We start from the raw sequence: 25,402 nt of genomic DNA, 5'->3' as shown, positions 1-25,402 counted from the left end.
AGCACCTTTCCCCTGAACATCAGCACTTTGTTTCAACACATCAATAGTCACCACCGCTGATGCAAGGTGCTTTTTATTGCAGATTACTTCACTTAATTCCAGTTAAAGCTGGGAGCTCAATTCCATATCAGCCACATTTAAGGCACGGTGCAAGGCTTAGAGTTGTAGTCAAAGCATCTGTCTGTGCGTAACTGTCTTACCATGCAACAGTCTGTGGGATGGACACAAAATGCTGGAGTAACTCAGCGGGACAGGCAGCATCCCTGGTGAAAAGGAATGGGTGACGTTTAGGGTCGAAACCCTTCTTCAGACCGAGAGTCAGGGGAGAGGGAAACGAGAGATATGGCAGGGTAAGATATAAAGACTAAAGATGAAAGGGAATGAGGATCAGGGAAAATGTAGAATAGATCATTGTTAACTAGGGGAAGGTGACAACGAGGCATACAATGTAAAATGTAATCAGAAGGGCAGGCAGAATGGTCAGCGAACCAGGATGGAGAGAGGGAAAGCAAGGGTTACTTGAAGTTAGAGGTCAATATTCATACCACTGGGTTGTAGCCTATCCAAGCGAAATAAGGCAATAAGGTACACAATAGATACAGGGCAGAGATAAAATGGATTAGGATCCAACTGCTGCTAGAACTGCTGATGAGTTCCCAATATGTTTGAAACCAATGTGGCAATTAACATAAACGCCAGAAATATAGAGCCATGGCAAGTTTAGTTTAGAGATATCCAATGGTACCACGCCTAGTCCACGCTGACCAACGATCACCCGTTCATACTATTTCTGTGTTGTCCCTTCTTCGCATCTACTCGTTACACACTATGAGCAATTTACAGAGGCCGATTAACCTACAAACTCGCGCATCTTTGGGATGTGGGAGGAAACCAGAGCACCTGGAGGAAACGCACGCTGTCACAGGGAGAATGTGCAAACTCCACACAGACACGGGGACAGGATAGAAGCCGGGTCTCTGGCACGGTGAGGCAGCCGGCCGCTCTACCACTGTGCCGCCCAAATAGGAGTAAATTATGGTAAATAATAAGCTACTTCACAAAGTATTATCTACATTGAGGGAGTGAGCACAAATTGTATTCAGTAAATCTACCCTTTAAACACACCGAGGACCAGCATGTTAGTACATTGTTTTTCAAAGGCACTGGTGAATTTAATGCATATAATTCTGGTAACAGTCATTTAAAAAAGCTTTACACGGAACTGTTGACAATCTGTTCAGAGACAACACTTCATCACATTAATGGCATCACATTACAAATTGTGTTTTTGATCATTTTAAAAGTAATTAAGTTACAGTAAGATACATTGATAAATTATAATCTGATCATCTGCACACTGCAGTTTCAGTCCACTGAAATAAAGGTGGCAGAAATCAGATCAGAATCCACCCCAAATACTCAAGGTAAGCACATTCCACGTAGAAAACTGAGCAAACAGTTGCTTATTGCATTAACCCATCAGGCTGGCAACTGGGCATTTAGTCCTGGCTACAGAGGATCAGAAATGGGAGATTTCACTTGCATTGGGTGAGAGCTCAAGACAGTTATGTTCACAAGTGATCCAGCACTTGGCGCAGCAGCAAAGTCAACAACCAACATCCTCCGCTATTCCCGAACGCAGAGCCCCACGTGTATTTGAGAACAATGACGTGGATCACATGTGTTGCCAGTCACAGTGGCCCAGGCGGGTCTAGGAGAACGTGCACTCTACAATGTGTCGTACTTTACCCACATGTATTCGGGAACACTATTGTCCCAGGCCGCTTGCAAGCCTCAACACAGTTCCACAGAGTACACCACACAACTCGGCACAAGCAGTGTGTTCTTGAAGGCATGTGGCCTTGGACGTGTGGGTTCCAGAACGCACCGTGCCTCGGCCGTGTGCATTCTAGAACAGGGGGCTAATGCGGACAATAGAACACACCGCGCGCTCTGCAGTGCTCTCAAGGACACGTCCTCTGCTGTGTTCGACAATGCAACGTGTCTCGGTTCTGTGCTCTGGAATGCAACATGTCGTTGCTGTGTGTCCTAGAATACACCGACCATTGTGCCCTAGAACAATGTGCTCTAGAACCCAATGCATCTCTGGCACGTGTTCTGGAACACAAGTCTCTAATAGGCACTCTAGAACATGGGAGGACCTTGATGTGTGTTCTAGAACACATTGCGCATTTGTGGTGCGTTCTAGAACACATTGTGTCTTGGCTGTGTGTTCCACAGCATAGTGTTCCTTGGCTGCTTGTTCCAGACCCCGCTGATCCCTGATTGTCTGTATTCTAGAAGGCGCTGAGTCTTGGTTGTGTGCATTTTGGAATGTGCGGGTCCCAGATACCCTGTGTTCTAGGATGCACAACTCCACTGTAGGCCGACGCTTGGCCTCTGTCCTCCATGTTGGGCCTCCCTCGCACGCACAGCGCTCCGGCATCTCGGCATCTCTCCTAGGTGCAGCAGGACGCTCGGCTATGCTTCGACTTTATGCCGTGCCCCAGATCCACAGTCTGGGCCGGTTCCTTTGGTTTCTTCACGATCCCGGACACCACCAGCTCAAGGACGGTCTCAAACAGCAGGTCCACGTTGTGGCCTGTCTTGGCGCTGGTTTCGAAGCACACGCTCTCCGCCGCAGGCAGGTCCTTCTCCTCCAGCATCCGGTACTTGATCAGCTGCTTGTACAGGCGGATGGCATGATCCCTGGTCACCTGCCTCTGAGCAGGAGGCCGAGCCCCCGGCTCCACACTCTCGGCGGTCAGGTCAGATTTGTTGCCGGCCACAGCAAAGATGCAGTCGGGCAGCGCCGACTCGGCCAGCGCCAGGAAACGGTCCTCCAGCTCGCGGAGGCTGTGCCGGGATGTCACGTCGTAAGTGAGGATCACCGCGGCTGCACCCCGGCAATACAGAGAGCCCAGGCCGTGGAACTGCTCCCGACCTGCAGAAGCAAGACAACGTTAGACATGCCCACTGACCACCCCGGACCGGGGACTAGTGAAGGAACAGCACGACATACAATACCCCTCGTTCACTGTGGAGGGAGGACAGAGGGGGAGAAGAAGAGGGACAAAGGGGGAACGAGAGGAGGGACAGGGGGGAGAGGGACAGAGAGGGGGGTTCAGAGGGGGAGAGGAGTGGACAGAGGGGGAGAGGAGAGGACAGAGGGGGAGAGGAGCGGACAGAAGGGGAGAGGAGCGGACGGGGGGGGGAGAGGAGCGGACAGAAGGGGAGAGGAGCGGACGGGGGGGGGAGAGGAGCGGACGGGAGGGGGGGAGAGGAGCGGACGGGGGGGGAGAGGAGCGGACGGGGGGGGAGAGGAGCGGACGGGGGGGAGAGGAGCGGATGGGGGGGGAGAGGAGCGGACAGAAGGGGAGAGGAGCGGACGGGGGAAGAGGAGCGGACGGGGGGGGAGAGGAGCGGACGGGAGGGGGGGAGAGGAGCGGACGGGGGGGAGAGGAGCGGACGGGGGGGAGAGGAGCGGACGGGGGGGGAGAGGAGCGGACGGGTGGGGAGAGGAGCGGACGGGGGGAGAGGAGCGGACGGGGGGGAGAGGAGCGGACGGGGGGGGGAGAGGAGCGGACGGGGGGGGAGAGGAGCGGACGGGGGGGAGAGGAGCGGACGGGGGGGGAGAGGAGCGGACGGGGGGGAGAGGAGCGGACGGGGGGGGAGAGGAGCGGACGGGGGGGGAGAGGAGCGGACGGGGGGGAGAGGAGCGGACGGGGGGGGAGAGGAGCGGACGGGGGGAGAGGAGCGGACGGGGGGAGAGGAGCGGACGGGGGGAGAGGAGCGGACGGGGGGAGAGGAGCGGACGGGGAGGGAGAGGAGCGGACGGGGGGGAGAGGAGCGGAAGGGGGGGAGAGGAGCGGAAGGGGGGGAGAGGAGCGGACGGGGGGGAGAGGAGCGGACGGGGGGGAGAGGAGCGGATGGGGGGGGAGAGGAGCGGACGGGGGGGAGAGGAGCGGACGGGGGGAGAGGAGCGGGGGGGGGGGGGAGAGGAGCGGACGGGGGGGGAGAGGAGCGGACGGGGGGGGAGAGGAGCGGACGGGGGGGAGAGGAGCGGACCGTGGGGGAGAGGAGTGGACGGGGGGGGAGAGGAGCGGACGGGGGGGAGAGGAGCGGACGGGGGGGGAGAGGAGCGGACCGTGGGGGAGAGGAGCGGACCGTGGGGGAGAGGAGCGGACCGTGGGGGAGAGGAGCGGACGGGGGGGGGAGAGGAGCGGACGGGGGGGGGGAGAGGAGCGGACAGAGGGGGAGAAGAGTGGACAGAGGGGGAGAGGAGCGGACCGTGGGGGAGAGGAGCGGACGGGGGGGGGGGAGAGGAGCGGACGGAGGGGGGAGAGGAGCGGACAGAGGGGGAGAGGAGCGGACAGAGGGGGAGAAGGGAGAAGAATGACGAGGAGGGGGATGGGGAAGGAGAATAAAAGCCAGAGGCACCAAACACCCTCCACCCCACCCCAACATCACCACAACAGAGGCTTCCTTTCACTCAGAAAACTGCGGAACTTTCCAGAATGTCGAGAAGACTGTGGGCCGAGTCTGGAATGCACAACGAGGGCTGGAGGAGGATGAGATCAGCGCTGGAATTCCTCAGACACCAAACACAAGAGACCTTTCAGCCTTCAACTCTGCTGATGGCCCAGTCCGCTGCCCACCTTTCCTCTCTGTTGGCATAGAGTCAAAGGATCGGGCAGCTGGAGGCCTCCCGACTGGTGTCCAGTTAATGGGATCCCGGGAAGTTCCCGATGGAAAGCCACACAATTTATATTTGGATCCCTGCAAGTGGAGATATGGGTACTGAATACGGACCATCTAGAAGCTCCCAACAGGTCATATAGGAGAGAGGCGATACAGTCCACCCGAGAGCTCACAGGGTCAACACCGACCCCATGCCCATGCAGGTGGCCAGCGGATGGCATGGACAGGGCATCGGCACGGGTGACCTCTGCTACCAGGAGTGGCATCTCCTGTCAAAGGTCACAGAGCAGAGCAGGAACAGAGAGAGGAACCAGAACAGGCAGGAGGAGGTCACCATTAGAGCAACATCAGTGAACGATGGGGGGAGGTCAAATGTCCCCAGTGGGACGTGGGGCAAAGTCAGAGGATACCTGAACCGTCCCCTTCCCCTCATCACTGCCCCTCCCACTGTGCGGCACTCCCCCAACACTGCCCCTCCCACAGTGCGGCACTCCCCTATCACTGCCCCTCCCACAGCACAGCACTCCGTTCAGACTGTCCACTCTGCCCATGCCTCCCATAATTTTACAAATTCCTACTAGGTCTCCCACAATCTCTGGTGCTCTCAAGAAAACAATTCAAGTTTTCATTAGACAATAGGTGCAGGAGGAGGGCATTCGGCCCTTCGAGCTAGCACCGCCATTCAATGTGATCATGGCTGATCATTCTCAATCAGTACCCCGTTCCTGCCTTCTCCCCATACCCCCTGACTCCGCTATCTTTAAGAGATCTATCTAGCTCTCTCTTGAATGCATTCAGAGAATTGGCCTCCACTGCTTTCTGAGGCAGAGAATTCCACAGATTCACAACTCTCTGACTGAAAAAGGTTTTCCTCATCTCAGTTGTAAATGGCCTACCCCTTATTCTTAAACTGTGGCCCCTTGTTCTGGACTCCCCCAACATTGGGAGCATGTTTCCTGCCTCTAACGTGTCCAACCCCTTAATAATCTTATACGTTTCGATAAGATCTCCTCTCATCCTTCTAAATTCCAGTGTATACAAGCCTAGTCGCTCCAGTCTTTCAACATATGATAGTCCCGCCATTCCGGGAATTAACCTAGTAAACCTACGCTGCACGCCCTCCCAATCTTTATTTTTAGCTAATGCCATTTAATTTGGGCAAGTATACTTCTTCCGCACCCTCTCCAAACCCTCAACACCCTTCTTGTATTGGGGTGACTAAAACTGCACTAAACAATCCAAATGTGACCTAACCAAAGATTTTAAAAGCTGCTACGGTCAGGCAAACGCCTCCGCTGTCACGCTGTGAAAACAGAGAGGCTGAGACGGAGTTTCTTCCCACAGGCCATCAGGACTGTTAACTCTCATATCACCAGGGACTAATTTAATTTACTGTATTAATTTATTTTTTGTGTTAAAAAAGAAAATCTATTGTTTTGTAGTTTAGCATAATCCGCAGGCATTGCCACTTTCATTTCACTGCACATCTTGTATATGTATGTGACAAATAAAGTTGACTTGACCATGACTTACTGACTCATACTCAATTCCTTGAACTGCAAAGGAAAGCATAGCATATGCCTTCTTTACCGTTCTATCTGACCCGAAACGTCACCCATTCCTTCTCTCCAGAGATGCTGCCTGTCCCTCTGAGTTACTCCAGCTTTTTGTGTCTATCTTCGGTTTAAACCAGCATCTGCAGTTCCTTCTTACACACTACCTACTTGTTTAGTTTAGTTTCAAGATACAGAGCTGAAACAGGCACTTCGGCCCACCGAGTCCGTGCCGACCAGCGATCCACACACACTAACACTGGCCTACACACACACAATTAGCCTACAAACCTGTGTGTCTTTGGAGTGTGGGAGGAAACCAGAGATCCCAGGGAAAACCCACACAGTTTCAGGGAGAACGGACAAACTCCCTACAAACACCCATAGTCTGGTTTGAATCCGGGTCTCTGGCGCTATAAGGCAGCAACTCTACAACTGCGCCACCATGCTGCCCTGTTGACTGTTTCAGAGAGCTATGGTCAAGCTATTAACTGCATACTTTCCCTTTACAGTCAACTTCCCAAAGCGCAATTCCTCACACTAGCTCAGATTAAACCGTCTGCCATTTCTCAGCCCATATCTGTATCTAACCTACCTCCCTCAGTACTATCCATCCCTTGCTGGGGCATTCCCTCGGCAAGATCCTACCCACAGTATGGCGTTCGTTCAGTAACGCCCCTCCCGCAGTGACGCCCTTGACGACACCCTTCCCACACTGGGATGCTTCTTCAATAAGATCCCTCCCACACTAAGAAGATCCCTTTGGATTTTCCAATGCACTGAAATAAATTCCAATCCATAATTACTGCTCCCTGCAGTGGGACTGAACTCTTCACCCTAGGCACTGACTTTCACATGAAAAATACTTTAAATCCACCATGGAAGGCTGGTTCATTTTCCATGCAATGTTGCAGGCGGATGTTGGGTTTTACTTCAGTCAACAATCCCCTTGTGGTTGTTGTCACAGATTAACGCACTAGTACTCAAGCTCCTTTCCTTCTGCAAACACTCCCTGTCGGCCATATCTCCCTTGCAACTGCTCACTCCCAGCAGTGGCCTCTCCAAAGCTCCCCCCACCCACACAATTGGCCTGGCCCCAGCATCCAACCTCCCCCAGAGTTGCTGCATTCACCCCAGGGATAAGCTGCAGCGGAACCAATGTGAACCTCACGAACTTCACTCTTTCAGTCGGTCTTTGAAAAGCGAAAAGACCCTAAAATAGGACAGCTAATCCATCAAAGATTTTCTCCGCAGGAAGTTACAGACGATTGTAAAACAGTGTGAGACGTCAAAGGCGAGAGCTGAGTCCGACTTAAAACCCCATGGGCTCCAGTCTGAGGAAGGATCCCGAGCCGAAACGTCACCCATTCCTTCTGTCCAGCGATGCTGCCTGTCCTGCTGAGTTACTCCATCACTTTTTGTCTCTCTTCGATGCTGACCCATCCAGCTGTGGGTAATTACACCTCCAACACGTGTTTCAAATATCATACCCGCTCTCTCTTCCAGAACATTGGCACTATTCCAGAGCGAGTGCCATTTTGACTACGACCACCAGGGAATGGGGCCCATCAGCCAACATGCCACTAAGGGGTTAATAAGGGGGTTCATAATAATAATACAGCTTCCAGTGCACAAAGGCATGGAACATTTCATTGTCAAACTGCAGGGAATCAGGCCATTCGGCCCACCGCGTCCACATTCATCCATATTACTTTCATCTTCCAGCTCTGCTCATAGCATACTATGCCTGGAAATTCAAGTGCTCATCTGTGCACTTCTTAAACACGAAGCACCTCTAATGCTGTTAATACCCACTGCTCGTGTAATCTAGGTGCTCACAGCTCTCTGGATGAAGACATTCCTCCTCAGATCTCCTCTACATCTCTTCCCCTTGACCCCCAAACCGATACCCTCTCCTTTAATCTACCTCTGTTATACCTCAATCAATTATAAGGTCAGACACAGCCGTCCCAGACAACATTCCTGGTTAACCTCTGGGAAGAGCTCAGCGGGTCAAGCAGCATCCGTGGAGGCAATGGGTCTGGTGGGGAAAATGCAAGCAGCCGCGTGGGTTAGCTTGGATGGATTTGTACACTTGGGGAGCAATAACATGGGACCCTGGAGCAGGGTGCAGAAGAGGGGGATCCCTGGCTTCTGAGAGGCGGTGGATAAACTGTGCAAGCTGACGGAGCACAGGCAGATAGCAGATAGAGCACTGGGCATGCTTCACAGGGAACTACGGCAGTGATAGAAACCAAGAGGATGGAAACCACAGATTGCTGGTGGGGAGGGATGCGATGTGGAGGGCCCCATAGGCAGATTTCACAATCATGGAGGGTGTTGCCACGTCTCCTCTCTGCTGGAGGAGAGTCCGTTCTTTGTCCCAGGCTCCCAGTGTATATGTTGTTTGGGCTGTGGCGCTGGAAGTGAGAGATTTCAGCTCTTTCCCTCAGAACCTCCACTCCTAAAAACCACGAAGGGGGGCAAGTGTCCCGACTACTTCCTCGGAAACGATTCAAAGTGACCCATCTCGACAATAATTACCATTGATATAGCACCTTCTGCCCAGAATGATGCTCCTTCACTTTTAAAGTGAGAGACTGGAGAGCTTTGGAGGGAGGTATCTCCACACCTCCAAAGGTAAGGACACCAATGATGGAGCCATGGACCCCGGAGAGGAACCAAGAGGATCGTAAAGAGTGAAATTAGACGATTGTGTGGGGCCCGGAGTTGGGCAGGACCTGAAGAGATCGACCCAGTTTGCTGAGGTGTTGCCAGACTGGGAGCAACACAGGGTGGGTTCAGCAGGAACAGAACATCAAAGGGATCTCCAAAACTCAGATACAGCTGAGCCTGCCTCCTGCTGGTGGGGTGACCACATTGCTGGGAACCACGACTATCTACCTTAGCATCAAGCCTCCTTCACTGCCATAGCTCTCTGTGGGTCAGTGACTCCCACCCACTGGCACCAGAGCTACCACCACCGGTGCTCACAGTTTTAAACACAGCCTCGCGTTACCATGTGCATTTCTGAAGTGACAGCTGGCTGGCGCTGTGGCCCCAAAATACAAACTCCACACAGTCAAAGAGGTCAATGCTCACATCTCCCACTTTGAATGGGAGATACCTCGATCCAGCAAATCTCTGGCCTTTCCCGCCGTTGAAATGTTGCCACTCTCTCACACAACCCACAGCACTTTGAGGGTGGCACTAAGGGACTGCTGGTAGAGCTTCCGCCTCACAGAAACTCAGGTTCGATCCAGACCTCGGGTGCTGTCTGTGTGTCTATAAATTGCCCCTAGTGTGTATAGATATGGAAGTGAAAGTGTGATAACACAACTAGTGTGAACGGGTGATTGATGGTCGTGTGGACTCAGTGAGCCAAAGGGCCTGTTTCCATGCTCTATCTCCAAATCTCTATTCTCCAACCTCTCTAAAAACTGCACCCAAGAAGGTTTTACTACAAAGATATTCTTACCCTCAGTTGAGTGCCTGTTTTTAGAGATGAAAGTCAACAGAACCAGAGCAAGCCAGCTGTGCGGACCATGGGAGCTCTCCATTTATCCCACTCTCCATACTCTCTCCCACAGCCCTGTGGCAGTGTCTCCTTCCATTTTTCCCCACAGTTCCCTTTGGAAAGTTCCTGTTGAATCTGCCTCTTCCGCCCTTCCAGGCAGCACGTCCCAGATCACTGCTGTCCGCCGTGTGTAAACACATTCTCCCTTCTCTCCACTCTGGTTCTTTTCCCATCCCCTTCACTGTGTCCTCTGGGCACTCACATTCATATGGTCATAAGGGATAGGAGTAGAATTAGGCCATTCGGCCCATTAAGTCTACTCCGCCATTCAATCATGACTGATCTATCCCTCCCTCTTAATCCCATTCTCCTGCCTTCTCCCCATAACCTCTGACATATAAATTAATCAAGAATCTATCTGTCTCTGCCGTAAAAATATCCACTGACTTGGCCTCCACAGCCTTCTGTGGCGAAGAATTCCACAGATTCACCGTCCTCCGACGAAATAAATTTGTCCTCATCTCCTTCCCTAAAAGAACGTCCTTTAATTCTGAGGCTATGGCCTCTAGTCCTAGACTCTCCCACTAGTGGAAACACCCTGCCTACAGCCAATCGCCTTTCACTTTTCTGCATGTTTTTCTTTTTTTTTTCTTCACTTTTCACTGTCACTATTCTGCATGTTTCAATGAGGTCCCCCCTCATTCCTGCCTCAGGAAACAATTTCTTCTATCTCACTCAAGCAAAACAAATCCGATGATGAACGTCTCTGTTAAATCTCCCCTAATCTCTCTGCTCCCAGGAGAACACTCCCAGTTTCTCCAATCTACCTGTGGAACTGAAGTCCCTCACTCTGGGACTGCACCAGTAAACCTCTCTGAGGTTGGGACATTCTCATGGAAGTGTGATGTCCGTAATTGGATATCCATCCCAACTGGGAGGTTAATACAATCTGTGTCCAGCAAAAATCTGATCCTGGCATTTAATCAACAATGGTTTTCAAGCCTGAGGCTGCAATATTCAAATCTTTATCCTCAACAATGCAGAGCTAGCTTGCACCTTTGTCAGCTTGAAATAGGCAGCCAGCGATATTTACAGTTCGCTGTAACCTTAAACTCTGTCTACACAAACAACTCTGTTCAAAGGCACACAACCTGAGCTAAATCTCAACCACTCCCCGGTCACCTGACTGCCAGGTTTAAGTGGGCCAAGGTCCAGCACAGAAACCAATTCTTACCCAACTAAAGAGACAAGTGGCTTTAGTTAAACATCCTTGAATGCCTATGCAAGAATAAAAGAACAATTAACCCAGACTGGGTTAATAATCAAAGATTGTTCTGCCTCACGTGTACACCTATTAGCATCTCAGTATTCCTCGTCCAATGCAGTGGGGACATGCTGCTCAGTCCATCAGGTCTATTCTGGGCAGCACAATGGTGACACGGGTAGAGCCACTGCCTCACAGCACTAGTGAATGTGTTTCATCCCTATCTCAGGTGCTGTTTTTGTGGCGTTTACAGGTTACCCGTGACACTTGGCTATTCTCTGCGGGCCCTGATATCCTCACACTTCATGATGATGTGCGATTCATTGGCCACTATAAGTTACCCCTAGTGACCTGGTGAGTGGTGGAATCTGGAGAGTTGATGAGAATAAGTTCCAGGAGCAGATTTAGGCCATTTGGCCCATCAAGTCTACTTCACTTAATCTTGGCTGATCTAACTTTCCCTCTCAACCCCATTCTCCTGCCTTCTCCCCATAACTCCTGACGCCCTTCCTAATCAAGAATGTTGTGACAATAAATGGGATTGAGGTAAATGAGTGATAGTCGGTATGGACTCGGTGGACTGAAGGCCTGTTTCTGCACGGTATCAAACACTGCAGTGCATGAGATGACTGCTAGTCGGTACCATCACTATCACCTCACCCTATCCCCAAACATTCATCCCAGGACACAAAGGAAATCCAGCATTCCAAGATCTGACATTTCCAATGGATTGCCAGCCCAGACATCGGATTGTACTGGAGAAGGTGCCGAGGAGATTTATGATGTGCCTTGAATATTTTAGCTCCGACTAGCGAGGCTGGGCTGGTTTTCCTTACAAGACAGGAAGAGGCGATCAAATTCCAATGTTTAAAATTATGAGGGTTCTATAAAATAGAGGAAGGATCAAATTCCCTCAGCAGAGGCTTCAAAACCGCAGCGGCACAAATTGAACATAATTAGTAGTTGAGAGACGATGAGGACATATCTTCTCACTCAGGTGTAGGAGTCTGGAACATGCGAGCTATGATGGGGAGAGAGATCTCATTTCCACATTTAACCAGAGTACATGATGCGACCCTGAAGATTCATGACCTTCACGGTTGTGGACCTGGTGCTAGGAGGTGAGATTGGATTGGCAAGTTATCGCCCAACACCAACATGATGGGCCAAATGGCCACATCACAAATTTTCAATGATTAGTACAGATTGCCGGGAACATTGTAGATTCTCATCCATGTCCCAGGGTTACTCCTAAATGTCTGTCATCAATTTTACGGTTTTCTCTCCGTTTTCAGGGCATTCCCTTCCAGAAGGATCTGTTTCATTCCAACCACTCAGTCAACTCCATGAGACACACTGGTCTCCATTACATCTGCCCTTAATCTTCCAAACTCAAGACGATGCAGGACTGCTCTGTGCAACAAATCCTCAGAAGTTAACCCTTTGAGAAATGCGTACTCTGCTCCACTCATCAACTATATTATAAAGTGAAGGTCATAAGTGATAGGAGTAGAATTCGCCTAATTAATTCTACTCCGCCATTCAATCATGGCTGATCTATCTCTCCCTCCCAACCCCATTCTCCTGCCTTCTCCCTATAACCTCCGAGACTAATCAAGAATTTATCTATCTCTGCCTTCAAAATATCCATTGGCAGCCTCCAAAGCCTTCTGTGGCAAAGAATTCCACAGATTCACCACCCTCTGACAAAGAAATTTCTCCTCATTTCCTACCTAAAAGAACGTCCCTTAATTCTAAGGCTATGACCTCTGGTCCTAGACACTCCCATTAGTGGAAACACCATCTCCACATCCACTCTATCCAAACCTTTCACTATTCTGTATGTTTCGATGAGGAGTGCACCTTTAAAAACTGTACGTACTGTGGGATGGGAGTTATGTACCGGCACCACTGTCAATTGTGCAGTAACTGTCCCCAGTGAAGAACAGCAAGGGTGGCGCAGCGGTAGAGCTGCTGCCTTACAGCGCCAGGGGACCAGGAATAACATAGAACTAGTGTACGGGTGATTGATGGTCGGCGTGGACTCGGTGGGCCGAAGGCACATGTCCACCCTGTATCTCTAAACAAAAACAAAATGGCCCCGCTGCACTCTCCTCCTCAGCTGGCTGACCAAAGAACAAGACAAAAGCTGTGGACACCACGCTGGTGACAAGGGAGTGGCAAGGCAGCAACTGAGTACAAGGACAAGGAGATCCAGGAAATCCACAGAGAGCATCAAGGTCTTACGGCGGAACTGAAAGTGGACGTTGAAGAGGTTTAACAATGGAACAGTGGGAGTCATTGAGAACCCTGTGACTGTTGTTTACTTTATACAAATGCCTGGCTGTTATAGGAGAGACGCGCTCTAGAAACGCCTTGAGTGCACTGTATTGATACAGAGATTAAAGTGGCGTTGGGCTCCTTTGTGCAGGGACTCCTCAACCATGACACGATGGAGTGGTGGGTTAGCTGTGCAGTGGGTCCTATTACTTCCTGTGGTAATGTGCCAGCTTTGTAGGCACTGAGTGACGGAATCACTTGGAGAGAGAGGGGCTACGTTTCAGAGAACTACAGCAGTGGGCAGTGACAGCTCTCGATGACACTGGCACTTGGGGTTGCAATGACCCCACTGAAACAGACCATGGGTCAGGTGGCCTTGCAACTGCTCCCATTACGCAGGCGTCGAACAAGAAAGCATTTTATCAGGATGCATCACGCATGGTTTGGGAACAGCTCCATCCAAGACCGCAGGAAATTGCAGAGAATTGCGGATGCAGCCCAGACCATCACACAAACCAACTTCCCTTCGATTGACTCCATTTACACCCCAAGCTGCCTCAGCAAGGCCACCAGCATAACCAATGACGAGTCGCACCCCAGCCACTCCCGCTTCCCCTCTCTCCCATCAGGCAAGAGGTACAGAGGAGTGAAAACGCACATCTCCAGATTCAGGGACAGTTTCTTCCCTGCTGTTATCAGGCAACTGAACCATCCGACCAACAACTGGAGAGCAGTCCCGATTTACTATCTACCTCATTGGAGACCCTTGGACTATCTTTGATCGGACTTCACTGGGTTTTATCTTGCACTAAACATTATTCCCTTTGTCATGTATCTGCTCACTGCGGATGGCTCAGTTGTAATCATGTATTGTCTTTCCGCTGACTGGTTCGCACACAACAAAAGCTTTTCACTGTACCTCGGTACACATGACAATAAATTAAACTCATAAGAATGGCTACAGTTCCACTACCCGTGTGAGAGGGTACAACTTGGATGAGAGTATGGTGAAGACAGAACCCCTCTCCAGGGCTGGAGACGTAATCAAGGCACCATTTCACGTCCATCCATCGATGGTCCAAATGAAGGGGCAGAAAGATCTGTGGAGAAGCTGAACACAAGATCTTCCCAGGATAAGGTGAGATGGGAGTTGGGTTGATGCTGCCAGTGTCCAAGATTGTGAAAAGGTGAAGATTGCAAGACACCAGTGGAGAAAAAACACCTCACTCTGAGCTGACGAATGGTGAAAGGCCTGGATAGAGTGGATGTGGAGAGGATGTTTCCACCAGTGGCAGAGTCTAGGAGCAGAGGCCATAGCCTCGGAATAAAAGGACGCACCTTTAGAAAGGAAATGAGGAGGACTTTCTGACATTAGTGGGTGCTGAATCTGTGGAATTCATTTCCTCAGTGCATGGAGGCCAAGTCAATGGATATTTTTAAGGCAGAGATAGTTAGATACTTGATTAGTACAGGTGTCAGGGGTTATGGGGAGATGACGGGAGAATGGGATTGGGAGAGAAAAATAGATCAGCCACGATTGGCTATTTTTAAAATTTCGTTGTACTCGTTGCAATGACAATAAATGAATATTATTATTATTATTATTATTATTATTATTGAAGGGCAGAGTAGACTTGATGCAGAGTAGCCAAATCATCTCATTCTGCTCCTATCACTTGTGAACATATATCCAGTATATCACTCGGAGAGCACTTCACTTCCCAGCCCTCACGTCTGGCTTTACCTCGCACTAAACATTATTCCCTTATCATGTATCTATACATTGTAATTGGCTTGATTGTAATCATGTATTGTCTTTCCTCTGACTGGATAGTGCGCAACAAAAGGTTTTTCAGTGTACCTCAGTACAGGTGACAATAAAAGAAACTAAACCAAACCAAACCAAACCATTGGCAATGCTCGGTGACCACAGTGACTAGAGTCATAGGCGTAATAGTTTAAGGCCTTTGGGACATGGACGCAGGACAAGGTCCCAGTCGGCTCGGCTCAGAGAATTGCAACATCTTGTACTTCTGCATTCTCACCCCCTCAGTTTCCACTTGCCTCCTGCCCCAGTAATTTCCACGTGTGATTTCCAAAGAGCTCTGGGCTCCCCTGCCCCAGTTTCTCACTGTTGTCTTCTCTGGCATTGATAAAGAGGGGGAGAAGGAAGGGCGAATATATTTTACAGCACAGGCCAAGTGGGAGCAGGAGTCTTGTGAGGATGTGGTAACAAGCTACTGCCAAATAAAACAGTGCAAACCGTGTCTTGCGAGAAGCTCAGAGGTGGAGCAACAGCTTCAAGACAATCTGTGGCTCCACAGTCTATCAGTCAGAGCATTGCACAATTAACATTACAGTCATGACTCAGAACAAAATCAGATGCATTGACACAGACTCGTGTATGAGCAGGGATTCCTGTAAGGATTTGTGTTGAAGTAAACGGAGACACGCTTCATCAGTCTGGCCACGAAAAGGCCAGAGCTTTTTTTTTTTATCAGTTTCCATTCCTGCGAATTCCAACAATTTCACTGCCAGCCACTGTATACTTAGTTAAACACAGCCCCAGTGAGAAAAAGAAACACTAAATGGTCAGGGTAGTGTAGTGGTTAGGTTACTGGACTAGCAGCCAGAGATCTGACCACTAATGCTGAGATAAGAGTCAAAACCCCATTGTTGACTTCAAAACACATGAAATTAAATCAATTAGAGCCTAGTCTCAGTCAAAGATTGACACAAAATGCTGGAGTAACTCAGGGGGACAGGCGACATCTCTGGAGAGAATGAACGGGTAACGTTTTGGGTCGAGATCCTTCTTCAGATTGCTCTTAGTCTCAGTCATGTGATAGGAGCAGAATTAGGCCATTTGGCCCATGAAGTCTACTCCACCATTTAATCATGGCTGATCTATCTCTCCCTCCTAACCCCATTCTCCTGCACTCTCCCCATAACCCTTGACAACTGTACTAATCAAGAATCTATCCATCTCTGTATTCAAAATATCCATTGACTTGGCCTCCACAGCCTTCTGTGCCAAAAAATTCTACAGATTCACCACCCTCTGACTAAAGAAATCCCTCCTCACTTTCCTAAAGGAACGTCCTTTAATTCTGAGGCTATGACCTGTGGTCCTAGACTCTTCCACTAGTGGAAACATCCTCTCCACATCCACTCTATCGAAGCCTTTCACTCATCTGTAAGTTGGATAATTTGGGTGGCCGGTTTGACCCCGACTATGGGTGCTGTACATACAGAATTTGTACGTTCTCCCTGCGACCACGTGGAGTTTATCCGGGTGCTCCGGTTTCCTGCCACACTCTAAGGACGTACAGGTTTGTAGGTTAATTGACCTGAAAATTATATATTGTCCTTATTGTGTAGGATAGTGCTGGTGTACAGAGTGATTGCTGGTCGGCGTGAACTCGATGGGCCGAAGGGTATCACGCTGCATCCTTAAAGTCTAAAGAGACTGCATCTGCTGGAATCTGGAGCAAAACAAAAGGAGAGAGGGAGAGCTGCTGTAGGAACTCAACGGGTCAGGCAGCACCTGTGGATGGAAGTGGAGAGACAACATTTCCGGATTGGCACCCTTTAATGCCAGTTGAAGGGTACCAATGCAAAGCGTCGCCTGTCCATTTTCCTCTGCTGATGTGTCTAACCTATTCAGCTCCCCCAGCAGCTCTCCTCCTTCTCCTCAATGAAAAATTATTCTGCTGCCCAATTTATGAAGGGGAGGTGGGAAGGGTGGATATCAATGGGAGAGAATGGCCTTCAGTGGACAGCATTGCCAATGTAAACCCTTCTCCTCCTACCTGCTGCACCCTGTACTGTCCAGTGTTCAAAAGAGCAAAGAAACAACTTAAAAACAACCTATAATCACGCAAGCAACTAAGCAACACAAGCAACTAAACAACACAAGCAAGCTGAGCCGGATGGTCACATTGCACAGTGAACCGGCACAGATCTACTTGCACTTTATTCTGTTTTAAAACTGTTCTAATTTGTTTCATTGGGTCGTTTAAATTAATACTGATTAGCTAATTAATTTATTGCATCGAATGGAAGTCGCATTCCCAATCTCCTTGTACCCCTGTACAACGACAATAAAGATATATTGTGTTGTATTGTAAATGTTGTTGTACAAGGAGGAATGATTCTCCTGTTTGGATCCTTCCCCCCCCCCCTCCCCCCCCCCCCCCCCCCCTCTCCTCCCCCTCCGGCACCACTCAGCTAATGAGCCGTTTCCAAAAGGGAATTGCCAAGGTCAGTGAAAATGACAACAATTCCTGGACAGTAAAGTCCCACAAAAGGCTACTACAAGAGGGCAAGAACACAAGAGAAACAGAGAGAGCGTGCGAGAGAGCAGGCATTGTCCAGCCATAATGCGAGCCAGTGACAAGCCATTCAAATGGTCACTTGTTCCATATTATCCAGCACCCAATTTACTGAAGTGGAGTTTAAACTCAAGAGCTTCTGATGAAGCCGTTTCCTCCCACTCAGCTTCTCTACATCGGCGAGACCAAACGCAGGCTCGGCGATTGTTTCGCTCAACACCTTCGCTCAGTCCGCCTAAACCAACCTGATCTCCCAGTGGCTCAGCATTTCCACTCCCCCTCCCAGTCTGACCTTTCTGTCATGGGCCTCCTCCATTGTTATAGTGAGGCCCACCGCAAATTGCAGGAACAGCATCTCATATTTCGCTTGGGCAGCTTACACCCCAGTGGTATGAACATTGATTTCTCTAACTTCAGATAGCTCCCCTGTCCCTCTCTTTCCCTTCCCCTTCCCAGTTCTCCCACTGTCTTCCTGTTTCCAACTACATCCTTTCTTTGTCCCACCCCCTCCCCTGACATCAGTCTGAAGAAGGGTCTCAACCCAAAGCGTCACCCATTCCTTCTCTCCCGAGATGCTGCCTGACCCGCTGAGTTACTCCAGCATTTTGTGATACCTTCGATTTGTACCAGCATCTAGTTATTTTCCTACACATCTTCTTCTTATGTGGCCCCTTTGCCACATGGGTTGAGGAAGACATATTTTCCACTCCAGTTGTGTACATTTGAGTCGGCTTAAAGGTGCTCAGTGAGACCTGTAGAGTCTGCCACAAGGCAGTTGGGGAGGTGGATGGTGGGTCATTTAGTTTAGTTTGGAGATACAGCATGAAAACAGGCCCTTGGACAATCCACCTGTCCACAGGCGATCACCTGTTTACACTAGTTCTAAGGTACCCCATTTTCTAATCCATTCCCTGTACACTAGTGGGAATTTACAGAGGCTAATTAACCTACAAACTGTCATGTCTTTGGGATGTGGGAGGAAGCCGAAGCACCCAGAAGAAACCTACATGGTCATAGGGAGAACATGCAGACTCCGTACAGACAGCACCAGAGGTCAGGAGTGAGCCCAGGTCTCCGGCACTGTGAGTCAGCAGCTCTACCAGCTGCACCGCCCATGGTGTAGTCCTACATCCATTTACCATGAGTTATGTGTTCCTGAAGCCTGGATTCCAGGATCTCAGTGCCACATTGAACGCTTCTTCATTCAATCATTGGGATGCTGGATTTTCACAGGTGGCTCTGAGCACATCTGCCTGCCTGCTAAGCAAACTCCTGATAGAAGCCGGGAGACAGGAACCAAATGCTGGGGATGTTTGGCTGACAGAGGGCTCTGACAGTGGTTCACCAACCTTTCCCCTGGATACAGTGGCATCTCTCCAGTGCCTTCAGATGCCTACTCTCTTTAATCCAATCCCAGAACCATTCAAGAGGGGAGGGATCAGTGCTGTCTGAATAGACTGAACTCACAGATGATTTGAGGCATCCATCTTCAAACCCATGAGGAGCGTTTGATGGCTCTGGGCCTGTACTCACTGGAGTTCAGAAGGGTGAGGGAGGATCTCATTGAAACCTACCTAATAATCAAAGGCCTAAATAGAGAATGTGGAGAAGATGTTTCCAGTAGGGGGAGAGTCTAGGACCAGAGGGCACAGTTTCAGAACAGAAGGGCGTACCTTTAGAATGGAGATGAGGAAAATGTTATTTAGACAAAGGGTGGCGAATCTGTGGAATTCATTGCCACAGATGGCTGTAGAGGCTGAGTGATTATGGTATTTTTAAAGCAGAGACTGATTTGTTCTTGATTAGTAAGGGTGTCGGGTGTAATGGAGAGAAGGCAGACGAATATGGTTGAAAGGGAAAAATAGATCAGTCATGACCAAATGGCTGCACAGGCTAAATGGGCCAAATGGCCAAATTCTGCTCCAAAATCTTATGATGATCTCTTCTTCTCAGTTGGACAAAGGCTGACCCAGCACACTGAAGGTCATGGTGAATTTCTTCATGGGTAACTACCTTTGTTGAGAGAGGACTCCAAAGTGTGGGAAGTGGACTCGTTTTTGAACCTTGATTGTGTGGTACGGCTGAGGATGTGTGGTACAGGAACCTCTGTCTTGAAGGTATGAACATGAGTAAGTCAGGAAAACTGGACAAGGTCTGATGAAGGATCTCGACCCGAAAAGTCACCCATTCCTTCTCCCCAGAGATGCTGCCTGTCCTGCTCAACTTCTCCAGCTTTTTGTGTCTATTTTCAAGGAAAACTGGACACATGCCCAGTCTCCATCACAAAGTCTACTCCCGAGACTCGAACTCCTCCCACCTCCTTTACCGGGAGAATGATCCCAGGAATGTTTGGGTTAACATATGAGTGTTTGACAGCACTGAGCCTGTACCCGCTGGAGTTTAGAAGGAAGAGGGGGGACCTCATTGAAACTTACCGAATAGTGAAAAGCCTGGATAGAGTGGATGTAGAGAGGATGTTTCCACTAGTGGGAGAGACTAGGACCAGAGACCTTAGCCTCAGAATAAGTACATGCTTTGAGAAAGGAGATGAGGAGGAATTTCTTTAGTCAGATGGTGGTGAATCTGTGGAATTCATTGCCACAAAACGGCTGTAGAGGCCAAGTCAATGGATATTTTTAAGGCATAGATTGACAAATTCCTGATTCTGTTCCAATAACCTGTGAACTTATAAGCAGTGCTTTATGACTCTAAGCCCACTGTGGTCTTGATGAGCCACAGACCACGTTCACACTGAGATCGCCAACTCCAACCATAGAAAGCTCTACACTCCACCCTGCGACAGACACCCTTCCTAACCGTAACACAGCAGGCAGAGATGCTGCCTCGCAGCCCCAGCTTCAATCCCGACTTCGAATCTGTCCGTGGGGAGTTAGTTTGTACGTTCTCCCTGTGTCTGCGTGGGTTTCCTCCGGGCCCTTCGGCTCACCGAGTCCACACCGACCAAAAATCACCCCTTACACTATACCACAGTGCGGCGCTCCCTCAGCACTACCCCTCCCACAGTGCGGCGCTCCCTCAACACTACCCCTCCCACAGTGCGGCGCTCCCTCAGCACTACCCCTCCCACAGTGCGGCGCTCCCTCAACACTACCCCTCCCACAGTGCGGCGCTCCCTCAGCACTACCCCTCCCACAGTGCGGCGCTCCCTCAACACTACCCCTCCCACAGTGCGGCGCTCCCTCAACTCTACCCCTTCCACAGTGCGGCGGTCCCTCAGTATCTCTTGGGTGTTGGAGACGGAGGCACTCAACAATTACTAAAGCATCGAGACGAGCCAAGGCACGAAAGGCGACTGGACAAGCGATGGTGTACGGGATGGTCTTACATTCAATTTTTAAGTTTCCTAAGATTTTAAAGTAATGCTCCAATTTGTGGAGAAATTGTCCGCATCAGGCGGAGTCTACCGAGCCAGTTGGAGAACTCTTCTCCCGGAGAGCGAGGGTGCTGGGATTGGGAACTCGCGGGGTGCGCTAGCCCGGAGCAGAGGGGCCGAACGGCCTCAATGCTGCCCCCAGTCACTGCCCTACAAAGCGGTGACCTGCGGCCGAGGGACCAGACACGTACGCTCGGGCTTGGTGTCAAATTTCACACTTGGACGAGTAAGTCAGGAAAACTGGACAAGTTGCATTTGTGTAGCAGCCGGATTAAAAAATGCTGTTGGGAGACGGAGCATATGGGGAGAGGAGGAAGGGGTCGTCCAAGTAGATTTGTGGGATTTAATCCGTCCCTCTGACTGCCTCATCCCGGCCCTGCACCACCCCTCTCCCCCCTCACCTCACCCCTCTCCCCCTCCACCCCACTTCTGTTGATCCCTCTCACACCCCATCCCTCACCTCAGCCCTCACCTTTCTCACCCCACCTCCCTCTCCCCCACATCCTTCGACCCCTCTCACCTCACCCCTCTGCCCCCTCACTTCACCCCTCCTTTTTCACCCTACCTCTTACCATCCCTCGCTCCCATTATCCCACCTCCCCTCACCCCCGCTCCTGCCCCGCACTCCCTGCTCCAACCCCTTTCCCCCCCCCCCCCGCTCCAACCCCTCTCCCCCACCCCCCCCCCGCTCACTCACTCCCTGCTCCAAGCCCTCACTCTCCCCCGATCCAACCCCTCTCCCCCAATCCCCGCTCCAACCCCTTTCCCCCCAATCCCTGCTCCAACCCATAACCCCCTCACTCCCTGCTCCAACCCCTCTCCCCCTCCCCCCGCTCCAACCCCTCTCCCCCGTCCAACCCCTTTCCCCCACCCCCCGCTCCAACCCCTTCCCCCCAATCCCCGCTCCAACCCCTGACCCCCTCACTCCCTGCTCCAACCCCTTTCTCCAACCCCTCTCCCCCACGTCCCCGCTCCAACCCCTGACCTGCTCCAACCCCTTTCTCCAACCCCTCTCCCCCACGTCCCCGCTCCAACCCCTGACCCCCTCACTCCCTGCTCCAACCCCTTTCTCCAACCCCTCTCCCCCACGTCCCCGCTCCAACCCCTTCCCCCTCCAACCCCTCCCCCACCCACTCCCCCCACGTCTCACCCGCTGTGTCCCAGATGGAGATACTGTGGGCGCCCCAGTGTTTGAGGTAGAAGGCGGCGCCCAAGGTGCTGAGAGTGTCGTGGAAGCGGCGCTCGGTGTAGCGCTGTAGCAGCGAGCTCTTGCCCACGTTCACGTCGCCCAGGATCACAACCTTGCCGTCCGGCTTCATCATCCTGCAGCCGCCCCGGGACCAGGATATCTCTGCTCCCGACTACTCACTCTCCGCCAAACCCTCCTCCTGAGCAAAGCGGAAACACCCGCCCCAAGTGTCCGCCCCGGAATAAAGTTTTTCCCAACTTCAAAACTCGCGGAGCGGCACAGACATTCGGCCCACCCACCCCTCCTCCCTCCTCCCTCTATTCGCAATAAAAACATATACACAAACTAAAAACCGTGCAATACATTCTTGGTGAGGGTCTCTGGATTCAATATTGCTGGGGTTATGCCTAGTGGTGTTCGCGCCTCCCCTTTTCCTTAAATACAGAACCATTGCCACTTATGTGGCTGATGTGGTTCTATGATGTAAATCTCCTTTTCTAACAGTACAACTTCTTATTAGAGTCCTCCTAACAATACAGTACTGCCTCTTCCATAGTGCGGCGCTTTATCAGTACTGCCCCTCTCACAGTTCGGGACTTTGGCACTGCCCCTCCCACAGTAAGGCACTCTATCAGTACTGCCCCACCCGCAGTGTGACACTCTATCAAGATTCAAGATTCAAGATAGCTTTATTTGTCGTCCAAAAAAGTTTTTTGGACGAAATTCAGTCACCCACAGTCCAACAATAAAAGCACTAAAATAGGCAGATTACACAATAATAGGCAGATTACACAATATCAGGGCTGCCCCTCCCACAGTGTGGCACTCCCTCAGTACTACCCCTCCCACAGTGTGGCACTCCCTCAGTACTACCCCTCCCACAGTGTGGCACTCCATCAGTACTGCCCCCTCCCACAGTGTGGCACTTCCTCACTGCTGCCCCACCCACAGTGACTTTGACTGCCCCTCCCACAATGTGGTACTCCATTAGTACTGCCCCTCCCACAGTGTGGCACTCCATCAGTTCTACCCCTTCCACAGTGTGGCACTCCCTCAGTGCTGCCCCACCCACTGTTTACCATATATATTAATGATTTGGAAGAGGGAATTAGAAGCGACACCAGCAAGTTTGCGGATGACACAAAGCTGGGTGGCAGTGTAAACTGTGAAGAGGATGTTAGGAGGTTGCAGGGTGACCTGGACAGGTTGAGTGAGTGGGCAGATACGTGGCAGATGCAGTATAATATAGATAAATGTGAGGTTATCCACTTTGGTGGTAAAAACAAGGAGGCAGATTATTACCTCAATGGTGTTAGGTGAGGTAAGGGGGAGGTGCAGCGAGACCTGGGTGTCCTTGTACACCAGTCACTGAAAGTTGGCGTGCAGGTACAGTAGGCAATGAAGAAAGCTAATGGCATATTGGCCTTTATAACAAGAGGATTTCAGTATAGAGGTAAAGAGGTTCTTCTGCAGTTGTGTAGGGCCCTGTAAGACCACATCTGGAATATTGTGTACAGTTTTGGTCTCCTAATTTGAGGAAGGACATCTTTGTAATTGAAGCAGTTCAGTGTAGGTTCACGAGATTGATCCCTGTGATGGGGGGGACTGTCATATGAGGAAAGATTGAAAAGACTAGGTTTGTATTCACTGGAGTTTAGAAAGTTGAGAGGGGATCTTATAGAAACATATAAAATTATAAAAGGACTGGACAAGCTAGATGCAGGAAAAATGTGCTAGATGCAGAAACAATAACCCGTGCCTGCCTTCTCCCCATATCCCTTGATTCCACTAGCCCCCTGAGCTCTATCTAACTGTCTCTTAAATCCATCCAGTGATTTGGCCTCCACTGCCCTCTGTGGCAGAGAATTCCACAAATTCACAACTTTCTGGGTGAAAAAGTTTCTTCTTACCTCAGTTTTAAATGGCCTCCCCTTTATTCTAAGACTGGCCCCTGGTTCTGGACTTGCCCAACATTGGGAAGGCAGGCACGGGTTATTGTTTGTGGACGATCAGCCATGATCACAATGAATGGCGGTGCTGGCTCGAAGGGCCGAATGGCTTCCTCCTGCATCTATTTTCTATGTTTTTATGTTTCTATCACCAATTTCTGCCTGACCCGCTGAGTTACTCCAGCATTTTGTGTCGACCTTCAGTATGAAGGGACCAGGTTAGGTTGCTGGTGTTATGGATGGCTAGGAAATTGAAGTGTTCGAACATCTATACAACAGCACCGTTGATGATAATAAGATTATAATCACCCCCTCGCTTCCTCAGGTCAACAGCCAACTTAGTTCAGTTAAGTTTATCAGTTCAGTTTAGTTTATTGTCAAGTGTACTGAGGTAAAGTGAAAAGCTTTTGTTGCCTGGTAACCAGTCAGTGGAAAGACTATACATGATAACCATCGAGCCATTCATAGTGTACAGATACATAAGGGAATAACGTTTAGTGCAAGATAAAGCCAGTAACTCTTTCACATTGCTAACTGTTAGGACTAGGTAGCTGTTCCAACACCATGACACAAGGCTCCTATCTCTTTTCTCATCATTGTTGTAAATCTAACCGACAAAAGCAGTATCATTGTGGCAAACTTAAAGATCAGGTTGTCAATGTATTTGGCCACAGAGTTACGGGTGCACATGGAGTGGAGCACACAACTCCTTGGAGCATTCCCAATCTCGTTGTACCCCTGGGTACAATGACAATAAAGATATATTGTATTGTATTGTATTGTAACCAACTGTGGTCTGCTGGTCAGGAAGCCCAGACGCCATTGGCAGATGGACGCTCCAAGACCAAGATCCAGAAGATTAGGAATTAGCTTATTTTGTATTGAAGGCTTATGGTGTTGAACGCTGAGGCTGAGCTGCAGTCGACAAAATGCACCCCGACAAAAATGTTCTTATTGTAATCCATAGCCAGAGCTGAATGTAATGCAAGGGAGATGGTGTCCTCCGTAGGCAAACTGCAAGGGGTTGAGCTTGACCAGAAATTTGATGTTAGACCTACCAGGTAGTAGTCATTGAATCGTCCAACTTTATGACTATAATCATCTATTGTCTTTCTGCTGACTGGATAGCACGTGACATAAGCTTTTCACTGTACCTCTGTACAGAAGGTACAGAGGAGTGCTGGAGGAGGAAACCAGAGCTCCCAGAGAAAACCCATGTAG

At 50.3% G+C, this 25,402-nt stretch overlaps 1 protein-coding gene across 1 annotated transcript; it reads right to left on the bottom strand.

Moving 5' to 3' along the window:
* Positions 1-1,202: 1,202 nt before the first annotated feature.
* rab20 (RAB20, member RAS oncogene family) lies at positions 1,203-22,372 on the bottom strand. The gene is made up of 2 exons (XM_078403006.1): positions 22,194-22,372; positions 1,203-2,944 (listed from the first exon to the last, which is right to left on the bottom strand). The coding sequence occupies exons 1-2, from the start codon at positions 22,363-22,365 to the stop codon at positions 2,460-2,462; spliced, it is 657 nt and encodes a 218-aa protein (XP_078259132.1). The 5' UTR covers positions 22,366-22,372; the 3' UTR covers positions 1,203-2,459.
* Between the last annotated feature and the right edge of the window lie 3,030 nt (positions 22,373-25,402).

This window comes from Rhinoraja longicauda, chromosome 7, assembly GCF_053455715.1.
Source record: "Rhinoraja longicauda isolate Sanriku21f chromosome 7, sRhiLon1.1, whole genome shotgun sequence".
Lineage (NCBI taxonomy): Eukaryota > Metazoa > Chordata > Chondrichthyes > Rajiformes > Arhynchobatidae > Rhinoraja > Rhinoraja longicauda.
The sequence above is the reverse complement of the archived record's forward strand: the minus strand, read 5'-3'. Positions and strand labels throughout refer to the sequence as shown.

Bases quoted from the DNA above. Each gene is read 5' to 3' on its own strand.
- rab20 (XM_078403006.1), bottom strand. From the start codon at position 22,365: ATGATGAAGCCGGACGGCAAGGTTGTGATCCTGGGCGACGTGAACGTG. The intron at 2,945-22,193 runs GTGAGACGTGGG...TTGCTTCTGCAG, and splicing joins CTCCATCTGGGACACAGCGG to GTCGGGAGCAGTTCCACGGC.